The following is a 19033-nucleotide window of genomic DNA, read 5'->3' as shown; positions in this document are numbered from 1 at the left end:
GAGGTATTCAAAAGGGAATTGGATTGCTACCTGAAAAGGAAGAATATTGCAAGGTTACGGGCTAAGGCAGGTGGGTGGGATTAGGTAGATTGCTCTTTCAGCGAGCCAGTGCAGACTCGATGGGCTGAATGGAAACCTTGTGCACTGTAAATATTCTGTGGAAAAGCTATTCATGAAATGAATGGAAAGACTGATTATTTTTTAATAAACAGATGAAAGGTCTTTAAAAAAGGATGCATTTTTAAAATACTGATTATTGTATAAAAACAGTAGAATATTCAGGATATCTGTGTTTAGTGAAGAAACTGAAAAATATAATGCAATCAATCCTGGGGGTGTAGCCTGATGAGACTTAGCGTTTTACTTGCTGGTAAACCACTAAAAACAATCATGTAGGCATTCTGTGAAAATGTGACGTTCATTCACTTGGAAAAAATAGTTTTAACCTAAATAGACAAGGTCAACAGAGAGATGAATGTGAAATAAGAAATAAACTCTAATTGGAATTTCTTACCAGCAGTGAAGATAAGTGCTTTGTGTGTTCAAATGCTCATTATGTTTTGGGACGTAGATTGACTGTTGGAGAAGATAAACTGTACAGACAAGATGTTTTACCTTTTGAGCAATCCAGAAATCCATTGAAAATGACAACTACAAGTTTTAGAGCTGAAATAAAACGAGAAGCATGAAGCTTTTTGTTTAACGTATTTTTGGTTGCAGTTTGAAGTTAATCAGCCAAACACTTGTGTGATCTGCATGTTCCAATGCTGAAAGCCCAGCTGCATTACTTTTTTGGAGTGTACGTGGATAACTTCATGCTAAATTTAATCAACTGTGAACCAGTTTTGTCATAAATACATGTTGTTTGTTTTATTAAAAAATCTATTTCTATAAATCAATCTTGATGTGTATAGTAAAAACCTTTAAATACTTGACACATTTTATTTTCTTGGATTCCTTTTTATAATTGTGTTATCCATACTACCAAGATACCTTCATGTGGCAGTTATAGTGTTTAAATGTTTGCCTTTAATATATGGCCATGATGCTGACTTCTGTAACTTATTTTTCAGAGATTAATAATTATTACAATTGTTTAATGTAGCTTATTTTTAATTTCCTGCCCTATGCAGCCCTGGGCATTTCTTTTTTGTTGCTTTATTCCAAGGAGACACCAAGGGCAGAATTTAATGCACTCCCCAACACATCCCTCCCCCCCCACCATCGGTGGCGAGTTTGGAGGTGGGCAGGGGAGAGGGCGGTTTTGATGCAGTGAGATTGGGGATGGAAGGGTATGGGGTGGAGATCCCACCACTTCCTGCCTCCCTCCGATTAAATCCGGGATGGTAAGGCCTGCGGGTAATGGGTGGGGGATTTGACATCAGGGACTGTGCCAAGCAAACCCTGTCAGCTAGCTTGTCTGTGGCTTTCTGAGGGGGTTCCCGCATTCAAAGTTACTCTGTGCTCAATTGAGGGACCTGGCATCAGGTATGGAGTCCCTACAGGAAGCCACCCTGTCCGCTTGCTGTCACCTTCTCTATCCCCTCCACCTCTAGCCACTCGTCCTTCCCACTTCTCTGTGAACCTCACCCCATCCCACAATACCTTTCTTCGGAGGATCCATTGCTGATTCTCTGGATAGGCCCCAGTGAAACTCTGGTAATGGCCACTGCTCTCGGTGGCACTGGCAGTAGTGCAGAGCTGCCACCTTCAACTGCTGTATGTGGGGGATGGAGGGATGAGGATGGGGATGTTTGGGTGGGCGGAAGAAAATTGCTCCACTGGGGAGGGTGGTGGGTGAGAAAATTGCTGCAATCCGGTGAGGCGGGGGGCAGGGGCGTGCTGCGCTTGTTAGAGGTTCTGAAGGAAGACATAAAACTAGCTTATCAGAACATATGTTAAAACAAAGTCTGCTTTTTCTAAAATTAGTTCAGTTTTCGAATGTTTGAAGCTATTAAAATTCAGAAATGTGGAAAATATGTCATTGTCTTTTGTGTCTGAATGCTTAAGGTAAGTGATGTTGCTAATTGCAAATATTTGAGTGCTGCGGTTTGGGGCAATTGATAACAATGATGTCAGTTACGCTTCTTGCAATGTAAATGATAGCTAGATGATTGCTTTTGAGCACAATTGATGTCAAATGATGGCTAAATGATTGCTGTTGAACATAAATGATGTCAAATAAAGGCAAACATTTCGGGTAGGGGTAGGGAACTTTGTCAGAGGCAAGCGGGTCAAAAGCTTTGCTAAGCTCCTTCACTGTGGGTTCAGTATCTAGCTCTTCCGCGATAGGCAGACTCTGTATGGTGTCTAGAGCTTCCTCGGTGACACCGTTCTCCCTGGAGTAAACTCAAGTTAGTGATTGACCTATCTCTCCAACTGTTACGGCAGTCAGTGATGATCTTCCCTGCCTTTGCTTTCGATGGAGCTGTTTTCTTTGCTGATGGGCCTGTTGCCTTTTGATCCCATCATACATGCCCCTAGCATTCCCTGTGTTAGAGGACATCTGGATATTCTGGCAAATTTACAACAGTAGTCTTTGGCACAGTGCCAAGCAGTCTGTTTGATTTACTTCTTGCAGCTCTCAGTGCATTCTCAGCTCTGAATCTTTTCACCCAGATCTTTCTTATAATTAAAGAGAGCGGGTTTTTTTTAATCATTCATTTATGGGATGTGGGCTTCACTGGCTGGGCCAGCATTTATTGCCCATCCCTAGTTGCCCTTGAGAAGGTGGTGGTGAGCTGCCTTCTTGAACTGCTGCAGTCCATGCGGTGTAGGTACATCCACAGTGCGGTTAGGAAGGGAGTTCCAGAATTTTCACCCAGCAACAGTGAAGGAACAGTGATGTTTTTCCAAGTCAGGACCGTGAGTGACTTGGAGGGAACTTCTAGGTGGTGGCGTTCCCATCTATCTGCTGCCCTTGTCCATCTAGATGGTAGTGGTCGTGGGTTTGGAAGATGCTGTTGAAAGAGCCTTGGTGAATACCTGCAGTGCATCTTGTAGATGGCACACACTGCTGCTACTGTATGTCGGTGGTAGAGGGAATGAATGTTTGTGGATGTGGTGCCAACCAAGCAGGCTGCTTTAACCTGGATGGTGTCAAGCTTCTTGAGTGTTGTGGAAGCTGCACTCATCCAGGCAAGTGTAGAGTATTCCATCACACACCTGACTTGTGCCTTGTAGATGGTGGACAACTTTGGGGAGCCAGGAGGTGAGTTACTTGTCACAGGATTCCTAGCCACTGATCTGCTCTTATAGCCACAGGATTTATATGGCTATTCCAGTTCAGTTTCTGTTCAAAGGTAACCCCAGGATGTTGATAGTGGGGGATTCAGTGAGGGTAATGCCATTGAATGTCTTTGGCGATAGTTAGATTCTCTCTTGTTGGCGATGGTCATTGCCTGGCACTTGTATGGCATGAATGTTACTTGCCACTTGTCAGCCTAAGCCTGGATATTGTCCAGGTCTTGCTGCATTTGGACATGGACTGCTTCAGTATCTGAGGAATCGCGAATGGTATTGAATATTGTGCAATCATCAGCGAACTTCCCCACTTCTGACCTTATAATGAAAGAAAGGTTATTGATGAAGCAGCTGAAGCTGGTTCAGCCGATGATACTACCCTGAGGAGCTCTTGCAGTGATGTCCTGGAGCTGAGTGAACTGACCTCCAACAACCACAGCCATCTTCCTTTGTGCTGCGTATTACCACAAAGAGTGGAGAGCTTTCCCCCTTATTCCCATTGAATCCAGTTTTGCTAGGGCTCCTTGATGCCACGCTCAGCCAAATGTGGCCTTGATGTCAAGAGCAGTCACTCTCACCTCACCTTGGGAGTTTAGCTCTTTGCCCATGTTTGAACCAAGGCTGTAATGATGTCAGGAGCTGAGTGGCTCCGCTGGAACCCTAACTGGGCATCAGTGAAGAGGCTATTGCTAAGCAAGTGCCATTTGATAGCAATGTTGACCCCTTCCATTACTTTTCTAAGGATGGCGAATAGACCGATGGACAGTATTTGGCTGGTTTAGATTTGTCCTGCTTTTAGTGGACAGGACATACATGGGCAATTTTCCAAATGGACAGGTAGATACCAGTGTTGTAGCTATTCTGGAACAGCTTGGCTAGGAGTGCAGCAAGTCCTGGAGCACAAGTCTTCAGTACTATTGTCGGAATTTTGACAGGGCTCATAGACTTTGCACTATCTAGTGAGCCATTTCTTGATATCACGTGGAGTGAATTGAATTGGCTGAAGACTGGCGCCTGTGATGCTGGGAACCTCCGGAGGAGGCTGAAACGAATCTTCCACTCGGCATTTCTGGCTGAGGATTGTAGCAAATGCTTTGTTTTTACATTTTGCACTAATATGCTGGGCTCCCCCATCATTGAGGATGTGGATATTCGTGGAGCCTCCTCCTCCAATGGTCGTTTAATTGTCCACCACCATTCATAACTGGATGTGGCAGAACTGCAGAGCTTGGATCTGATCCGTTGGTTGTGGGATCACTTAGCTCTGTCTATCATTTGCTGCTTATGCTGTTTGGCACACAATTAATCCTGTGTTATAGCTTCAGCAGGTTGACACCTTTTTTTTTAAGATATGCCTGGTGCTGCTCCTGGCATGTTCCCCTGCACTCTTCATTGATTCTGCCTTAATGGTAATGGCAGAGTGGGGAAATGGCAGTCAATGAGGTTACAGATTGTGTTTGAGTACAATTGTGCTGCTGATAGCCCACAGTGCCTCATGGATGCTCAGTCTTGAGTTGCTAGATCTGTCCGAAATCTATCCCTTTTAGCACGGTGGTAGTGCCACAAACATGGTAGAGGTATCCTCAATGTGAAGACGGGACTTCGCCTCCTCAATGACTGTGCAGTGGTCACTCCTACTGATACTGTCATGGACGGATGCATCTGCGGCAGGCAGGTTGGTGAGGATGAGGTCAAGTATGTTTTTCCCTCTAGTTGGTTCCCTCACCACCTGCTGCTGACCCAGTCTAGCAGTTATGTCATTTAGGACTCGGTCAGCTTGGTCAGTGGTGGTGCAACCGAACCACTCTTGATGATGGACATTGAAGTCCCCCATCCAGAGTACTTCTGCGCCCTTGCCACCCCGAGTGCTTCCTCCAAGTGGTGTTCAACTTGGAGGAGCATTGATTCATCAGCTGAGGCAGGGTGGTACGTGGTAATCAGCAGGAGGTTTCCTTGCCCATCTTTGATGCAATGAGGTTCCGGAGTCAATGTTGAGGAATCCCAGTGCAACTCCCTCCCAACCATATACCTCTGTGCTGCCACCTCTGTTGGTCTCTGCCGGTGGGACAGGACATACCCAGGGATGGTGATGGTGGAGTCTGGGACATGATCTGCAAGATATGATTCCATGAGGATGACTGTCAGGCTGTTGCTTGACGAGTCTGTGAGACAGCTTTCCCAATTTTGGCACTAGCCCCTAGATGTTAGTAAGGAGGATTTTGCTGGATCAACAGGGCTGAGTTTGCCATTGTTGTTTCCGGTGCCTAGGTAGATGCTGGGTGGTCCATCCAGTTTTGTTCTTTTTTGAGACTTTGTCGCAGCTTGATACAACTGAGTGGCTTGCTAGGTCATTTCAGAGGGCATTTAAGAGATCACTTGGCTTCAGTGACAGATTCCAATCCAGTAGTCTTAGCCTTGAACTAGTCAGCATTTTCCGCTCTTGCTTCCCATATGCTGAGAATGTGGTATTGTAAATGATGCCTCAAATTATATTCCATTTCACTTCTGCACTTTGTATGGGAATGCATTGAGTGCCTGTTTAATCGAGTCAAGGAACAGTTGGTTCTTATCTGGATAAGCAAAATGGCTGATGACACTGTCTTTTTGCTTAGCATGGAAAAAGCTTCAAGTGTTGCATCCTAACCCTGGTGCATACCAGGGAGTGATCCCACATTCAGTGCTGTCGTAGCTGTGTGTGATGAAAATGCTGTTGAGAGAGTCACGTCTGCTGATAATCACATCCAGCTGATGCCAATGTACTGATCTTGGATGTCTCCAGGCACTTTCTGGCATGGTTTGATCTAAAAGAAAATGTTAGGTACACAAATCATTTGGTAGCATCAAAGCTCAAGTAGTCTCTGTCCATTTCCATTTATCTTTCCCAAGCTAAGATGTCCAAGGCAGAAGAGCCATGCCTTGTGGTCTGTGTCCACTCTTAGGTTGAAATCACCCAGTGGCAAAAGACATTATAACTTAGCAATCTGCTGATAGCATTGTCAAACTTTCTGAATAATTGGTCTTTCGTCTGTATAATGGATAACAGAGTTAGAGCATAGATGCTCAGGAGGTCAACTGACCCTGTTTGAGTAGAGATCGGAGGTTGGATTACTTACAATGGAGCAGAGAAATGTAAGAGCAAATTTATCAAAAGGACCAAAAAGGCAACAGGTTTTTAAAATTATGAGCAGTTTTGAAATGGTAAGTGAGAAACACTATTTTCTTTGGAACACAATGGTGGACATCAAATTGTTACTAAGTTAGAATTGAAAATTTTTTCACGCACAATGACTGTTGGAGCATGGGATGCATCATCACTGAATAGGTGAAGTGGAACTATTAAATTATATAAGGGAGGAGCATTTCAAGTGGAAGATACATTGCTTTGTGGAGAAAGCTGGACTTTGGGATTTTGTTTAGGATTGCACTAACATAAAACAAGGACAGGCCTGATTAGCAGAATGATCTCCTGTGCTGTAAACTCCCCTTGTTGTGGGCCAATTTGGTACACCATAGTTCATTTCAAAGGCACTGATATATAGATACTTAAAGGAAGTATAAAATTAGTGTGCTGATAGGACGCACTGGAGGGAAACTCGCCGCTTTCGTGGCTCAGCAATGACTTGCAAAATAAACTGGCCTCCCTTGTTTTGACTTGCAAACAACGTATGATTCACATGGGTGAATAATTGCTTTAGACTCCTGAAGACACTGAGGGTTTATTGCACTGAAATGTATTTGATTCTGTGCAGTCCACATTTGGCTACTGTCACAGGTGCAGGACACTGATCAAGTAGGTCATGGAACTGTGGATGATATAGCTTACATTTTTAGATGGTGAATGTGGGGATCCTATCAGGGTTTGGGCCAGTTGGAGAAGGGATGCAGGCATGGCTACATTCACTTTGTTGTGATTTTTGAGCTGCAAATGGTGGGAAGCAAGGTGTGGTTAGAATTGCAACCTAGTTTGTGTACTATAAAGGGCTAACAGATGGGATATGCTAATGTATGATGTGGATGATGATGTACCACTGACACTATTCAGTCATGTGTTAGACTCGAGAGAGAGAGAGAGAGGAGAGGTTGAAATCATGCCTTTAAGAGCTACGCACCTACTCTGTAACCTGTTTAGAAGTAGTACTGATAAACAAGTGTGAAGCAGATACAGAGTAGGCAGGCCTACAGCCTGGCAAAGAGCCAAGTCACATGCCTAGAGTCCAAGACAGAAAGACCCAATTTCGGAACAGTTTGTAGTTTCTGGAAATAATAAGGCACTGGTGAAAGCTTCGTTAGGTTTTTGGTTCCAGGTAATGGGAAGGATCTGGTAAGGATGCAGTACAACACTGAAATTCAAGGTGAAGAAGGTGCAGTTTTAACCTTTTTCTTTAACATATACTTTTCCAGCTTCACTTTAATTACTTTAGGCAGAATTTTCTGAGCCCACTGGCAGCAGGCTTGATAGGTGGCATGCGTGGAAAATATGACAGGACCCACTTCACGGCATGAAGGCAGGTCGCGATCTTCCGCTCAGCTCACCAATGGTGGGCTGCGTTTTCCGCTATTGGTTGGCAGGGAGATAATTGTAATACATTAGTATATAATTAAAAGGCCATCCTGTCAGGCTCTTGGAACCCCGCCGTACTATCTGTCTACATTGGCGGGAAAGCATGCCGATGTGTTTCACAACAGCACGCAGGCGACGTGCACTTGGCCTTCACTTTGGGGGAACTGAGGTGAGTGAGCAGCAGCGTTCTCCAAAGCTCGCCCATTGTTTACAGGCCTCGGGGTGCCATGGGGGTGAGGGAAACTGATGCCTGGCCCCGCAGGTGACTGCTGGGGGGTGTCTTGGAGGCGATTGCTGGAGGGGTGGGGGTGTCTGGAGGCATGCGCTGGCCAGTCTTGGAGGCGCCTGCTGAGAGGGGTGGGGGTCAAGTACTGCAATGGCGCTGCATCCCGCGCACAGATGGGGAGCAGGGTAAGTGAAGGAAGTGGCCATGCATTAGGGACACATGTATAAACTGACCATGCCTCAGCAACTAAGACAGATCAGGCGCAGCCACTGTGATATGATTGGGGTCAGGCTCCTAACCTGCCCACCCATGCAAGCAACGTGGAGGCACCCAAGGGCCACCGAGTGCTAATGTACGCCTTGCCGCCACCACCACCACCACCACCACCACCCCCCCATTATAGACTTGGAGTACGCCACCACTTCATTGGACTGCAGAGCAGTTGGACTGCACATGTACAATCTCCTCGCCAACACTGGCCATGTAGCAGTCACTGCTGGAGGCGGTCACAGCCCCTTGCAATCTCAGCATCCTGGTTTGGACCAGTGTCCCCCATGTCGCAGGTTGACAGGGCAGTCATGCAGTGCACTCATCTCTGGCCATCCAATGGTTGACCAGCACTCTGGGAAGCATTAAGGGGCAGTCACACAGGGCCAGGAAAGGTGCTAAGTACAGCCATGATACCATGTCTCTCTCTCTCTCTTTCATGCTGCAGGAGGACTGCCTCAGGATCATGGATCCTGGTGACCTAGCTGTATGTCTGATGGCCTACAGACACTGTAGAAGATGGAGGAGAGAGCGACTGAGGCACCTGTCCACGCAAAGGCAGCAGCAGCAACCTCATGAAGAAGGGGTAGCAGGGGCTCCCCTCACACACTGCCCAGGAGCAACAGCGAGCCGTGGCTGGTCAGCGCCTAGTGACACCCAAGGTCCATAGACACCGTCTGCCATTCTTGCAGATGACTGAGAACCAGTGTCGCCGACGACTGCGCAAGTCTAGGGACCTGGTGGCTCACATCTGCTACTTACTGCAGCACTTGGTGCCAAGGGGACATGGAGGGCACCCACTTCCAGTGGCTGTGAAAGTGACCGTGGCACTCAATTTCTATGCTAGTGGCTCCTTTCAGGGTCCCCAGATGACCTATGTGGGATTTCACAAGCTGCCACCCACAAATGCATCCATGAGGTCACGGATGCCATCTTCTCCATGGCACACAACTTTGTGCATTTCACCCAGGACCGTGACAGCCAGGATGCAAAGGCCATTGGATTTGTCCTGATCTCAGGACTCCCGCAGATGCAGGGTGCAATTGACTGCACTCATGTGATGCTCAGGTCTCCATCACTACACTCAATGGACTTCATTAACCACAAGGGCTTCCACTCACTGAATGTGCAGCTGGTATGTGACCACTAGAAACGCATCCTGCAGGTATGCACGTGGTTTCCAGGGAGTGTGCATGACACCTACATCCTGAGTCGCCCGCAGATTCCTGCAGTCTTCCAGGATTCACAGAAGCTGTACCGTTAGCATCTTGGGGACAAGGGCTACCCACAGAGGCCGTGACTGATGTCATCCGTGCAGCGGTCTCAGACTGCAGCAGAGCGATGCTATAATGTGGCTCATGATGCAGCTCACAACTTGGTGGAGCAGACCATCGGGATGCTGAAGATGCAGTTCCAGTGCCTGGACCGGTCTGATGGAGCCCTGCAACACAGTCCACAGAGGATATCATGCATCATTGTTGTCTGCTGCACCCTTTACAACCTGGCGCTGTAATGGGGTGAGGAGTTGGCTGAGGAGAAGCTGCATGCCTCCTCCGATGAGCAGGACGCTGACGGGGATGAGGGTGAGGGGGTCCTCGGTGGTGATGACAATGGGGATGAGGCTTTCGCACCAGCTAGATGAGGCAGGTGCACTCGGGAGGCCCTCATAGCTGCTGGATTTGTGGAGGATGATGACAACATGCAATGAGGTGCCCCTGTAGATCCTCACATCACAGTTGTGAGCATTTGACTCCAGTCTGGCTTATTGCAGCGCCAGTACCCTCTGTGAGAATGCTCCTGTCATGGAGATGCAGTGGAGGTCTTAATAGTTGCTTGATCGCAGGAGGATGATGACAACAGGCAGTGAGGACACTCCATAGGTCTTCACATAGCCTCTGAGAATGTCTGACTCCTGTCTGGCTGAGGGCAGCTCGCTTGCGCTCCATGATCAAGGCCATCTCAAGTGAGGCAGCCATGAAACTTCAGTTGCGTCTGATGCTGTGTCTGCCTTCATCACTTCAGCCCTTCAGGAGCTGGTGCACAGCATCACTGGTTGCAGATGCTGATGTGATGGGGAGGCCAGCCCCACCTTAAAGGTGCTGAGAGCACACAGAGAGTATGAGAGAACTCTACCATGTCTACTCACTACATTCTGGCAGCAATGACCAGCACTGCCGAGGTGCAGGCATCAGTAACGTTTCCAGGGAGTATGCGGCTGGATCATCACTGTGGTGTGAAGGCTGCACAGTGCACAGGGAAGAGGCCCTAGACTGAGACACCTGCCTTTTATCTTGTGCAGAAAGGTTTCACATCTGAGTGACAAGAAACCTGCTCATCAGAACAAGGAGCCATAGGCAGGGAGACATTTTACGGAGTTGTTGATAGTAGTGAACATTATGTACAAGTGATTAACACCCATGCCCAGGCTGTGCAAAAAATTCCCCTTAACTTTCCTAACCCTGCTGCTACATCTTGGTGCTGTCCGGACATCCACAACGGAGGTGGAGGCAGCCTGCTGACTGTGATGCCTTTGGCAGGCGTTCTCTGGAGGGCCAAGACTCAGAGGGCCCCAGGCCTGCTTCGGAGTCCTGCTGTGTGGCAGTGGCACCCTCTTCAGCCTGTGAAGGTGGATCTGTGGAGATCAGAGGAAGATGGGAGTCAGATGAGCTAGTCACTCCCAGAGTCACCTGGGTGGATGGCCCTGGAACCTGCACCTGCTGGTCCTCCTCCCTATGGTTGCCCAAGGGCCCCTGACTGACTCCGTGAGTGTAAGGGGTAGCTGGAGTGAGATTGAGCTGCCCAGCACCCCTTTCGCATACACACTTTTGGAGGCCAACTATGGCATCAGCGATGGAGTTAAGTCTGTGCAGCAATGCAGGAGTGACGTCCTGGACCAAGGCCTCCATGGCGGCCGTCATCCTGCCAGTGTTGACCCCGGTACGTTGCAATGCCAGCGCTATCGCCTCAGCCTGAAGACAGGTGGACTCCTCCATCATACCTTGCAATCTGAGGAGTGCAGCGGACCTCTTCTTCTTGTTTCCGAGCTTGCCTTTGCAGCTCCAGCAACTGTGACATAATCGAGTCCAGAGGTTTGTCATCTGACTTGGACTCAGCAACGTTTTGGCCTCCAGTAGTCCTCTGAGCGCGGGGACCTGCAAAGTCCCTGCCTCCGCCTGCTGTGGATCAAAAAGTGAGATGTGCTCACCAGATTGTGAACTCGAGGCTACTCTAAAGCTAGGTCCCACCAAGGTGTGTGTCTCTATGCTGGTGGAGGGTGTGGGTGAGCACTATGATGGGAGTTCAGGGAGGATGCCTTCAAATTCATCTTCAGAGGTTTCTTCGGAGCTTGATTGGAGGGTCTGGGTCATGGACTCCATCGGCTGCTCCCCAGATGTGCCTGCAAAAGCAAGGGAAGATAATTGGTGCATGACAGTGGCCTGTGAAAGAAGACACATCACTTACGGTATGGTTCTCTGATGGATTTTGCACTGCTGGATCCTTACTTTGTAGAACAGCACTGACCTCACCAGCACAGGATGGGTCCTGGTCATTGCCGGCCAGCTGGATGGCTCTGTTTTCGAATTCTGTCAGAAATTTGAATTCCGGCATCCCTCCACCTGTCTGTGACCTTCCCCTCCTGCTGTGGGCCAGTTTGTCCAGCATGGATAGAGATGGGGAGAGTGTGTCAGGATGCCTGCCGGGCCAGAAGATATAAATGCCTGGCCTGTGTGCGTGGTGAGTGGTTCCATGGACAGGATGACGACTATGACGGTATGTGTGAAAAAGTGTATGGTGATGTCCCTTGCACTTGCAGTGAGTGAGGGCCCCGTGGATGTGTGATGGGTTTGTGAGTGTGTGAGTTGGGAGTGATGAAAAGAGTGACTTACTTTGGAAGAACGGAGGAGATCATTCATCCTTTTGCGGCACTGGGTGGCTGTCCTCCTCTGCAGGGCCTTCGCGCTGACCACCACTGCCACCGCCTCCCAAGCCGGGTTGATGACATTGCTACCCATCCTGCGGCCAGTGCAGGGGTAGAGAACATCCCAGTGGGCCTCTATGGCATCCAGCAGTCACTGGAGGGACCTATCATTGAAGTGGGTGGCTACAGTCTTTTTGCCTTTGTTGGCAATGTCTCCCTGGCAGTGGTGGTGAGCTGGTGGCGATGAGCACTTTGCTGGCAGCTGCCTTATAAAGATGGCGGACTGTATGATGCAACAGTGGGATGATGGCAAGCAGGCGAATGAGAGCCCACCCACCATGGAAATGGCGTGTTTCGCCATATATAATGAAGTGGGCTCGAGAAGATACGGTGTGAAAACCCGCCATTTTCATCTGCAGGTAGGACTCCATTTAACCTGCCCTCTACCACACTTTGTGCAATTCTGGGAAAATTCAGCCCTATATCTGTTGCTGCCTCCACCCTTTCCTGATCCTGTATTATTCCTTGCTACTTTATTGCATCAACTCACATTCACTGTTGGGTCCCATCGCATCCTTTGATACTGCTCCTCCACGCCCACTACCCCAAGTTGTTGATGAGAACAAGGATGGTGGGTTGTTGATGGGAACAAGGATGGCTCGACAGCATCACAGCTCAATTAAGGAAAGTCCTGAAACTCTATTCTGAAGTCTCAAAGTATTTTCAATGAGTTAGTCGAGGCCAGTACAGATTAACTTTGGAAATCCTGTTGAGTGCCACTTGCTGGCAACACAATGACACAATAAGTAAAGCGTAACAACTCCCTGCAAATTTTTAACAAAGATATTGATAGGAACGGTTGCATAGCACTTTTCTGTAGAATACACAACCTATACACTTAGTTTAATATGTGTATTTGTTAGCTATTGTTTGAAATATAATAATATTAGTAGCGATTTTGTCAAAACACATACTGCTTAGAAATCTAAAACTTCCCTTACCACTTAGTCTCAGTTGATGAATTCCAATTGTTCTGTATAAATCAGTATTTCACATTTAACAGAAGCTTTATGTTTAAGCATTTGTCTTATGAGATGAAGAATTAAACACTTTATTAAAAATCCTTTCATTGCATAAATTTTTAAAACTTAAAAAGAGATTTGAAATAGGCTGAGTTCAGTCTATTTTTGCACTTAATTGTTAAGTTAGTTGCTGGGTGTTGAATCTTGATGCCTGTAATCAGTTCATATTACTGAATGGGACTTGTAATAATAATAACATCCTCAGTATAATAATGCCCTCTTTAAGATGAAGATGCCAAAACGTGCACTAATATACAAATGTCTAATCAATGTTTTGTCTTTGATTCTCTTTCTCTCCCTTTCCCAGCTTGCATTCATGATATTACACTGAAATTTGCATAATGCAGGTGCAAAACAAAGTTAGACAATCCTATGCAGGGCTATACAGAGAAAGCAGGGGAGTGGGATTAATGGATAGCTATTTCAAAGAGCATGATATACCAGATAGCCTTCTGTGCTGCATGATTCTATGAATCATGTTTTGGTACTTGGTATGGAGGAGAATGGTTACAAGAATACTTTTGCCCTAGAAAAAAATTTGAGCTCAAAGGGGAGATCAGGTGCTTCTGACCATGGAAGTAGGCAAAACTGGAGTGAGAATTTACTGGAATGTTCTTCTACGTCTTCCACCAGCTGTTTTCCTAGCAGCGATTGATGAGGTCATAAAGCATGGTGTTTGCTTGCATTCTCAGCCTGAGTTGATGCTTTTGTCTGGAAATATCCAAAAATTGGAAGGGAGAGAAAATATGAGAAAGGGCATCCTTTCAGTCTCAAAACCACTGATATAATTTGAATGTAGATTCTCCAAAGTTTGTGCTGAAAATCTATATTCTTTTTGGTGCTCTATATCTTGAGCAATACTGCTGTCTTCTCTTCATTTTCGTAGACTGATGTGCAACAATGTGATATTTTTTCTCAGTAACTTCTTCCTGCTCATTAATTTTAATCCCTTACACCATCAAATAAACCAACTGCCAGCTTGTTTCCCCAGTGATGTCATCAGCATTCCCTGCATAAGCAGGTAGATAATTAGCCAAGGGACCATAAGTATTTTTTTCTCTTTTGGAGAGACAATTGATTATATAACTTGATGGACACCACTCCACATCAAGCATGGGGTAGGGGAGGAGGCAGATCCCACGCCTACCCCAGCCGGAATGGGAATTGAACCTGCGCTGTTGGTGTTATTCTAATCAACACTAACATCTAGCCAACTGAGCTAAACTGACCTTGTTTAACCATATGTAATGAAAATAACACTTAACGTTTTTCAAATTTAAGCAGATTTCTTTATAACAGTTCTCATTATTGTAAGGGATTTATTACTTCTTGTATTTCTCTGAAACCCTGTTTGGCAATGAAAATTCAAGCTATAAGCATTGCTATACAAAAGTAGTAAATTTTGAAATCTCATTCTGAGTAATCCTCTGAGACAGTTGGTTGTTTGTCAATTTTAGTGTATAGCACCTTGGACATGGGGATGCAGAGGTTTTCTTGTATAAGACTGAGTGCTGTTTTCCAATAGAAGCAGTTCTATTCCAAGTGATCATACCCTTTTGCCTAAACGTATTAAAGTTATATTCATGTGCATGCACTGTAGCAGAGGTCAGTGGCCTATGTGGTGAGCAGTAAAATTGAGCATTGTAATTCAGATTTGGAAATGCATGTCCCGGAACTGGAACTGACAGAAAATGTTTTTGTGCCAGACTTTGAGCGTGGCAGATCCTATATGAAATGTCAGGTGCACTTTTGAGAATGAAACTGCATATTTTCTTTATTTGGTAACACATTGCTCTGAAAGGATACAAAATTGAAGTGCAAGAACAAGAAGGTTTATCAGAGCTTTATGTCCATTCTGTATACAAATTGAATTTCTTCCCAAGTTACTGGACGAGTAAAATTCTGTATCAAGCATGGACATGAATTAGCATGTAGAGTGGTTCCATTATGCTTAGGCCTGTGGCCACCAAGTTTGAATATGGGAATGAAAACTCATTACTTATCTTGTAAAAGGTTTATTTTTAAATTCGGTTTTCCCATCTATATTCTGTATGACCTGCATATAAATGATAGGAATATATGTGGTTCTCTTCAGAGAGATTTATAGGATTGACAAGGATCGTCTTATTTCATTCTTTTCAGAATTACTGATTTGGGAAATATCAAGCGACGACTGTATTTATCAACTATCCACAAGGAATTGTCTGCAACCCCACTGCATGCAAAAATACCATTGAGGATTATCAAACGTAAAATTGTACGTCATTGTTAAAATAATTTTCAATAGCTGCAAAATTGTATAATCTTTCAGATAGGGTATAGAGGAGTTTAACTCTTAATGGTTCAGAATCTTTCCAGGTTTGAAATGAGTTGCATCAGCTTCCATATCTTTTTGGATTTTTTTTTCCTTCTGTTTGATATTTTGAACTATGGAATATATTAAAAGAGAAATCCATCTTGTAGTGGTACATTTTCATCCTCTTAGCAAATGCAATTGTACCTGCCTGCATAGAATGCCAGCAGTGAAGTTTTGTATCACTACTCTAATACTTAGAACTCTGCTGCGCTTTTTGTTGCCTGGAACTCTGTTCCATATATACAGAAGTACAACGAGAGAGTTAACCAATATTTAGTAAGTGCAGATTGCTATGTTAAGCTGTGTGAGACACCTGACTTCCAAGAACAGTTGCCCATTGGTACCCTTGTACAGTTTCTTCAAGCTTTCTGTCCTTTGGCAAATGGGCCAATTTATCTGGCTGTATTATTGTCCTCTGTGGGGCACCATATTCTGCCACCTAAAATACACTAAGACACTCTAATCAGAATGTGATGTAGCACCTTCAATAATTGTACTGTCAGCTTTCCACAGAATTATGACCCACAAAACCAGTATCTCTTATTCATGATTTGGAATTGTGCAGGGAAAATGTACAGCACAAAAACCGAGTGTAAACTAACCTCAAATCACCCTTCCTAGAATACAATAAATAAATATGCTGTGTTCCAACAATCAAAATAATTGCAGTTTTCTAAGATGAATTTTTGAAGAACAACATAATTCATCCTTTTACAAGAAGATTTTTACTATGAATAAATAACAGCAATTTTTTTAACCAAGACCTTTGTTGCTGAAATGACAATGTCACAAACAATCACTGTTATCTGAACCTTTGCATGTTCTTGCTCAAGGTAAATGAGTGATTAATAGTTCAATCAATTCTGTAAAGTTTAGTCCTCCAGTATAAAAATTGGCTTTTATAAAGATGAATAGGATGTAACCAGTAACCAAATAAACATCAACTGTGACATTACCCAAATTGCTGGAACATTTCTAAAAGTTGAATGCAACAGAACATTTTAAACAAGTAGTTATGCAAATATAACCTATACAGATTTGAATTATCCATGTAATCTGCAATAATTATATCACAGAAGAGGTCAGTATTCTTGTTACCATTGGTGCACATGACTTTCAGCTGCTGGAATTCTTTTATAGTGGAGGAAATTCTTATATAGTGGAGGAAAACGCTATGCTAGTTGTTAATTTGAAAAAGATTTTTTTTAAATTCATCCATGCGATGTGAGCATTACTGGCTAGGCCAGGATTTATTGCCCATCCCTAATTGCCCTTGTTCAGAGGGCATTTAAGAGTCAGTCACATTGCTGTGGGTCTGGAGTCACATGTGGGCCAGACCAGATAAGGACAGCCGATTTCCTTCCCTAAAGGACATTAGTGAACCAGATGGGTTTTTACGACAATCGGCAATGGCTTCATGGTCATCATTAGACTTTTAATTCCTGTTTTTTATTGAATTCAAATTCCATCATCTGTTGTGGCGGGATTTGGATCCCCAGAGCATTACCCTGGGTCTCTGGATTAGTAGTCTAGCGGCAATACCATGATGCCATTGCCTCCCATATATAAAAGTATACAGAAAATTAGGGCAATAAACAGCATCAATTATAAGAACATGAGAACATAAAAAATAGGAATAGGTCATTCAGCCCCTCGAGCATGCTCTGCCATTTAATAAGATCATGCTAATCTGATTGTGGTGTTAATTCCACTTTCCTGCCTACCCACCCACACCTCCCTTAATAACCCTTGATTCCTTTGTTAATCAATAACCTGTCTTACTCAGCCTTGAACATATTCAATGACCCAGCCTCCATTGATCACTAGGTAAGAGAATTCCAAACACTAATGACCCTCTGAGAGAAGGAATTACTCTTCATTTCCATCTTAAATGCAAAACTCCTTATTTTTAAACTTTGTCCCCAGTTCTAGATTTCCCCCTCCCTGATGCATCACAGTTTCAGAAGTTTAGCCTCCAGCTCATCAACTCTGAGCCGAAGTACCTCGAGCTGCAGACACTTACTGCAGATGTGGCTGCTGTGGATCACACAGTTGTCCACTAGCTCCCACATGCTAAGGCTGCTACACATCAACTCTTTTGCCATCTTTGCTGTTTTTTATTTAACAAATTGTATTTAGAAATATCACCCAATGATTATCTGTAGTTATATCAAGCGGTTTAACTAGTTAAGCTATAAATTAAATTTAATACTTGTATCTCCCCAGTACCAACTTAAACTACTGCTTCCATTTATAGAGTGTTGAAAAACATCTTAAATCTCATCAACCACTCACCTACCTGCTCACTTAATTAATGCTTCTGGGCTTCAGCTCTCATGTCCCACTCCTGGTCTCTAGCTCCCTCTCTTGGAGCACTCCTTTTTTGTAAAAGATCAGATCAACACCTCCTCCCTCACTACACTGAATTCCCTCACTTACCAAATTCTCAAGCTTATACTCTGTCTCGAGCTGTATTCAGTCACGAGCTGCTACCTTTGTGCTTGCTTACTTTGTGTCCTTAGCAAGACCACCTGTGTTTAATTGGAGAACTAACTCCAAGCCAGGCACAGTAGCTGGAGGACTAGCTTCTATGCTTTAAGTTCTATGATTCTGTGGTCTCTTATACTGCTTGTGGATGAAACATAATCTTTCTTTCTTTCCCATTCATTGCTTCCTCCCCATGATGACAGATTTGTTGGGTTTGAGGAGAAAGCATTAAAATGTATTGGAGCAAGAACTTTGATTAGCATTTAAGGTAAATGAAACTGAAGTTAATGAAACATTGTTTGTTTAAATTTACACTGATATAATTATAGTATTCTATTGAAAAACCTGATTGCTAGATAATTTTGTTGTGTAGGCACTGTTATACAGATGGGTGTTTAGATACAGCTTAGCTGTACATTAAAATCTCAAAATTGTAACCTTTCAAAGCAGTTGATGACCATTAATGCTGAGTAATGGTGACTGTGAAGTCAGAATGACCTAAGTACCAGTACAGATACCGTTTACTTTTGCATTGGGTCATTAGTATCATGTCAAGTGCGATATAAGATTATTGTGCTGCCTGGCAATTTTTACTGCCATACAATTCCAATAGATTTTCCATAATTTTTAATAGTGCTGTTACCAAAACAAGAACAATAACTGTTGCAGATCCTAAACTAGACAAACCATATATCACAGCACTCGTTTGGGCCATGTGTTTTGTAGGAAACGGCTGTGTCAATGTTTCTGATGTACAAATATCCACTTTTAGCTGTTACATTTTCATGGAATCATCGATCAATACAGCAAAGAAGGACCGCATTTGGTGCATCATGTCTGTGGTAGAGTTATCCAACTTGTCCCACCTCCTGCTCTTTGCCCATAGCAGTGC

At 44.6% G+C, this 19033-nt stretch overlaps 1 protein-coding gene across 1 annotated transcript in view; it reads left to right on the top strand.

Annotated features, from left to right (window-relative positions):
- Positions 1 to 19033, top strand: part of cfap20dc (CFAP20 domain containing) — a 557307-nt gene that overhangs the window by 241234 nt on the left and 297040 nt on the right. Inside the window, exon 5 of the mRNA XM_041191616.1 lies at positions 15441 to 15555. Coding sequence (XP_041047550.1) covers positions 15441 to 15555 — 115 coding nt within the window. The remainder of the gene's footprint in view (positions 1 to 15440; positions 15556 to 19033) is intronic.

The sequence above is a fragment of the Carcharodon carcharias genome, chromosome 7 (assembly GCF_017639515.1).
Source record: "Carcharodon carcharias isolate sCarCar2 chromosome 7, sCarCar2.pri, whole genome shotgun sequence".
In the NCBI taxonomy this organism is placed as follows: domain Eukaryota; kingdom Metazoa; phylum Chordata; class Chondrichthyes; order Lamniformes; family Lamnidae; genus Carcharodon; species Carcharodon carcharias.
This window is presented reverse-complemented; position numbering and strand designations above follow the sequence as displayed.